Raw genomic sequence first — 5,924 nt, 5'->3', positions numbered from 1 at the left:
CTGCTGAGCTCGGTGTGGTTGGGGACAGAGCTGTCTCCTGCAGGAGGACACCCAGGCCCAGGTCAGCCTCCTTGAGCCCTGAGCGTTCAGGCAAGAATTCTCTCCCAGGACCCAAGAAGCACAGAAGCCAAATGCACCCTCTCAGCTCCTGGGAAACCCAGCAGAAAGGGAGGGGAAGGATACCCCCAAATGCCTTTGGGAGGTGACTTGGCCACTGTGCTCTCTGCTGTCTCAGAATCCCATTGGGCACCTCTAGCAGTTCCTTGAAAGAGAGAAGCATGGGGGACTAAATGGTCCCTGTGCACAGAGAAGGCAGCCAGAGCTCCTCTGCGTGGAGTGGACACCCAGAGGGCCAGATCCCCTGCACCTGCTTCCGTGGACTCTTCCCTGACATAACATGCGCTTGGCACCTAGGAAGGTGCCCAGGACATGATGAGTCCAATTCTGTGCCTCTCCCCTCACCATCTGGCCCTGGCTCTGCCCACAGGCTCCTGAATGCCAACAAGATCAACTGCATCCGGCCCAACGCCTTCCAGGACCTGCAGAACCTCTCACTGCTCTCCCTGTATGACAACAAGATCCAGAGTCTCGCCAAGGGCACCTTCACCTCCCTGCGGGCCATCCAGACCTTGTGAGTGCCCTCTTGCCCTCCCCCTCCGCCCACCCCAGCAGGTGGACCTAGGGGAGGTAACAGCCTCCAGGTACAGGCAGCGGTCTTGGCCTGTGCCTTTGGCTCACCGGGTATGGCCTCTGGGAGAGGACAGATTCTGGGTTAGACAATCCTGGGTTCAGATTCCAGCTATGCTCCTTATTGGCTGTGTGGCCCTGGGCAAGTTAATTAGCTTCTCTGGGGCTCAGTTTACTCATTCATAAAATGTGGATATCACCTTCTTCATAGGAACGTGGAATTGGGATGCATATTACAATTGATGGCCTGTTTAATGAGCAGCGTTTTGTTCTTTCTTGATAATACATAAAATAATACTGCATCTTGCAGTTGATAATGTCTTAAATGAAATACAGTGACAGCAATGCTGATTATAAATTAAAAATTAAAAGAGCAACAATTCTAGGAAGGTTTATTCCTAGGCATTTTATTCTTTCTGTTGCAATGGTAAATGAGATTGTTTCCTTAATTTCTCTTTCAGACTTTTTGTCGTTAGTGTATAGGAATGCAAGAGATTTCTGTGCATTAAAAATTTTTTTAAAATAAAAAGCATTTTAAAATCCCCTCCCTCATAAATAAATAAATAGATAAACAAATAAATAAGTAAATGCCTATGCAGTACAATTGGCGGATACTGGTTGATGTGTTACTTAAGTTTTTAATCTATGGGTGTGGTCTCCATTTCCATTTTCCTTGCACGTTATTTGTTGAAGACACTGCTTTACTGGATCCATAGAGCTCCCCACAGTCTGGATTTGCTTATTGCATCCCCTGTGGTGTAGTTTCACATGTTCCTTTGTTCTCTCTAGGTCCTGCAGATAGAAAATTCCATCTAGGAGCTTGGGTCAGGTTCAGGTATTTTTTCTTTTTCTGGCAAGATGACTTCATAGTATTGTGTACTTTCAACAGGAGGCTCACGATACCTGTTTTTTTTTTTTTTTTTTTTTTTGTAATAAACACAGTCATTGATTTCAGTGCCTAGACCCACTTGTTCGTTAGGGATCCTGAAATGGTGATATGTGAATTCTAACATTCCTTCTTCATTTGATAATGCTGTTGCAGTTACGCTTTAAAGGAGTCCTTATTTTTTAGCTGGAATGCTTCTGTATAGGGAAACTTCTCTTCCACTATTTGGTTAAACTCAGGCACTACATTCCACATCTTTAGTTCTGAGCCTGCAGTTTGACTCAGCGTGCTGACCCGTGGGTCCTGTGGTGCATGCCTGATGGGCATTTATTATTAATATTACTGTGGCCATTGTTGTCGTTGCCAGCCCTGCCACTGTTTACCCGCTGTGCAGCGCCCTCCGTCAGCTAAGATCTGCACGAGTGCTGGGATGAGTGTGAAACAGATCAAGTAGAAGGCACAGCTCCTGCTCCCTTGGGACCCTGCACGTCAGCAGGGATGTCAGCCATGAAGACAAACTCATTAGAGCCCACATACCCGCCGGCAGCCCACTACTGCTAATTAATTTACTTATAGCCAGGGAGAGGGGGAGGGAGCACCACGGGGAAATCTTGCCAAGTATGTGAAATGAGATGTCACAGGGAGACATTGGAAAGGTGGATTATTTTACGAAGCTGGCAGAACATCTGAGAGAAATGCACTAAGGAGATTTCAGGGCCGGGGACACACACGCAGGAAAGCCTTGGGGATGGGGAATGGGGCTGAGCGTCTCTTGTGAGGAGCTGTCTCGCTTTCAGGGTGGAAGGGGAGCTAGTACATCAGATGGGTTGTGCTCACCAGGGGCAGCCTCTGTCTGTGTCCATTTACCTGGCTGGATTTCAGGAGTGCTTCTGCCCTCCTAGGTACCATCCCTGAGATCTTGGCCACTTCCACCAAGGCAATAGTAGGGCACAAAGCTGGAGCAGATTGTTAGAACAGGAAGGTTCCCCATAGGAGAGATGGCAATAGTAGTAATACTGATAATAGCGATAGTCACCGCTGTTTATTACTGAAGGCCAGGGCACTGTTCTTTGCGTGTATTATCTTACTTAATAATTACAATGACCTATGAATGAAGGTTCTGTCATCCTTGCCTTACTTATAAGGAAACTGAGGCAGAGGCAGACTCACCCTAGGTCACATAGCATCTAGTAGAGCAGGGATTTGGTCTCAGGCATCTCTTCACTGGCACTGAGAAATTAGTTAACGTGCCCTTAAATTGTGCTTTTACCCTAAGAATTGACCTCATTGTTAAGGCTGTAAAGCAAAACTGAACTTTGTGAACAACTATTATATATTGATAACTGAAGTACAATTTAGAACAAGAATTTTAAAAAATGCAAATCCAAGGTACAATCAGATATTGTTATTACAGCCTCAGATAATTAAACCCTTGGCCGAGTCTTATGTCAGAACCGAGCGGATTTCAACTTACAAAATCTTGCTTGATTTGTTTATAGCTCCAAGATCTGTGGCTGAGTGCCACGTGTCACGGTATTGATTTTGTAGTTTTACTTGCCCCAAGAGATTAAAAAAAATTTTTTTAAAGCTTGAATGAGGTATAACTTACATACCATAAAATTCACCTGTTCTGAGTGTACAATTCAGTGATTTTTAGTAAATTTACAGTTGTTCAACTATCACTACAATTCAAGTTTAGAATGTTTTCCATTACCCCCCAAAATCCCTTGTGCCCATTTGCAATCAATTCCTATTTCCAGCCTAACCCCAGGCAAGCACTAATCTAATTTCTGTCTCTATAGATTTGCCTTTTCTAGATATTTCATAAAAATGGACCTTATGTGATATATCTTTTGTGACTGACTTCTTTTGCTTAGCATAGCGTAATGGTCTTGAGATTCCTTCATATTGCAAGTGTGTATTGGGTTGACCAAAAGGTGCGTTCGGTGTTTTCCGTAAGATGGCTCTAGTAGTGCTTAGTTGTCTCTAACTTCGTTCGAAACAATTTTGTTAGACTGTATTGTGACAGCTGTCATATCAGCGTGCATTTTTTAAAAAACTTAACAAAATTGGTGAATTTTTGTGTAGCCATTTCAATACTGAAGATGGAAGAACAAAAACAACATTTTTGGCATACTATGCTTTATTATTTCAAGAAAGTAAAAAAAGCAACTGAAACGCACAAAAAGATTTGTGCAGTGTACGGAGAAGGTGCTGTGACTGATCGAACGTGTCAAAAGTGGTTTGCGGAGTTTTGTGCTGGAGATTTCTTGCTGGACGATGCTCCACGGTTGGGTAGACCGGTTGAAGTTTATAGCGATCAAATTGAAACAATAATTGAGAACAATCAACGTTATACCGCGAGGAAGATAGCCGACATACTCAAAATGTCCAAATCAAGCGTTGAAAATCATTTGCACCAGCTTGGTTATATGAATTGCTTTGATGTTTGGGTTCCACATAAGTTAAGAGAAAAAGAACTTCTTGACCGTGTTTCCGCATGCGATTCTCTGCTGAAACGTAATGAAAACGTTCCGTTTTTAAAACAAATTGTGACGGGCAATGAAAAGTGGATACCGTACAACAATATGGAACAGAAGATATCATGGGGCAAGCGAAATGAACCACCACCTACCACACCAAAGGCCGGTCTTCATCCAAAGCAGGTGATGTTGTGTATATGGTGGGATTGGAAGGGAGTCCTCTATTATGAGCAACTTCTGGAAAACCAAATGATTAATTCCAACAAGTACTGCTCCCAATTAGACCAACTGAAAGCAGCACTCGACGAAAAGCGTCCAGGATTAGTCAACAGAAAACGCATAGTCTTCCATCAGGCTAACACAAGAACGCATGTTTCTTTGATGACCAGGCAAAAACTGTTACAGCTTGGCGGGGAAGTACTGATTCATCCGCCTTTGGATTTTCATTTATTTCAGTCTTTACAAAATTCTCTTAATGGAAAAAATTTCAATTCCCTGGAAGATTGTAAAAAGCACCTGGAACAGTTTTTTGCTCAAAAAGATAAAAAGTTTTGGGAAGATGGAATTATGAAGTTGCCTGAAAAATGGCAGAAGGTAGTGGAACAAAAGGGTGAATACATTGTTTAATAAAGTTCTCGGTGAAAATGAAAAATGTGTCTTTCATTTTTACTTAAAAACCGAAGGCACTTTTTGGCCAACCCAATAACAGTATTTGTTCCTTTTTATTGCCAAACAATTTTCCATTGCATGCACATTTTGTTTATCCCTCCTCACTGTTGGACACTTGGATCATTCCCACTTTGGGACCATTATAATAATGCTGCTGTGAACATTTTCTTACACATCTTTGTGAGGACAAAGTGTTTCATTTCTCTTGGAATTTCTGGGTCACATGGGAAATTTATGTTTATGTTTTAAGTTTATGTTTAACCTTTTAAGAAACTGCCAAAGTGGCTATACATTTTACACTCCCACCGGCAATGTTATGAAGGTTCCAATTTCTCTACATCCTTGCCCACACTTGGTATCGATTTTCTTTATGATTACAGCCATCCTAGTGGATTTGAAGTGGTAGCTCATTGTGGGTTTAATTTGACTAATGATATTGAGTATCTGCCCAAAAGATTTTTAGTTGTGACTTCTTAATGCTTAATCCAAGAAAGAGACTGGGAATCCATCTCCCCTCTACCTTCCACTATCAGAAATGTGCATGGAGCTAATTGTCTAGCCACATGTGCAGCCTCTTTCTGGGTGTGCCTTTAACAAAATTATCTTTTCCCAAGCAGATTTTTTTCTTCCTCCTGAGCATTTTCTCTCCCCAGTTCCCTGCTCTTTACACCTTCTAAAAATTCTACTTTATGTCAGATACTTAAGTTTATACAGAAGCCACTTGCCTCGGTGGGTGATTCAAGTTTTGTAGGTTGCTTTTGACAAAATAGCCTGTTCTTAAAAAGGATGTATTCTACTCTGCACCCCTTGGACATTTTAATACGTGCCTGAACAACATAATCGAGTTGATTTTAAACAGAGTTTTCTGCCAAGATTGTGATAGAGGGAAGCAATTCATTCAGGCAGAGGCTGTGTCCTAAGGCACAAACAGATGTGGATGGGGCGGGTGGAAGGATCCCAGAGCAATCCCTGAATCCTGGTGTACTTTAGATTAGCTACGAACTCTGCCCTGGGGAGTCAGCACACACATCTTCGCTGTGCAAATTGGCAGTTTAAATCGGGGAAACAAACCATCCAACGGGATGCAGAAGGGGTGGGAGGGGCCTGGCCTACCTGGTGGAGCTGAGAGGAGCCAGGACTCAGGCAGGAAAGTGGGGCGGGCGCTGCAAAGGGGAGTGGCAAGGACAGCTGGGTAGGGA

At 43.1% G+C, this 5,924-nt stretch overlaps 1 protein-coding gene across 1 annotated transcript in view; it reads left to right on the top strand.

Moving 5' to 3' along the window:
• Window positions 1-5,924, top strand: part of SLIT1 (slit guidance ligand 1) — a 174,234-nt gene that overhangs the window by 127,453 nt on the left and 40,857 nt on the right. The window contains exon 13 of the mRNA XM_007456197.1: window positions 488-631. Coding sequence (XP_007456259.1) covers window positions 488-631 — 144 coding nt within the window. The remainder of the gene's footprint in view (window positions 1-487; window positions 632-5,924) is intronic.

Source organism: Lipotes vexillifer, unplaced genomic scaffold, assembly GCF_000442215.2.
Source record: "Lipotes vexillifer unplaced genomic scaffold, Lipotes_vexillifer_v1.1 scaffold184, whole genome shotgun sequence".
NCBI lineage: Eukaryota > Metazoa > Chordata > Mammalia > Artiodactyla > Lipotidae > Lipotes > Lipotes vexillifer.
The sequence above is the reverse complement of the archived record's forward strand: the minus strand, read 5'-3'. Positions and strand labels throughout refer to the sequence as shown.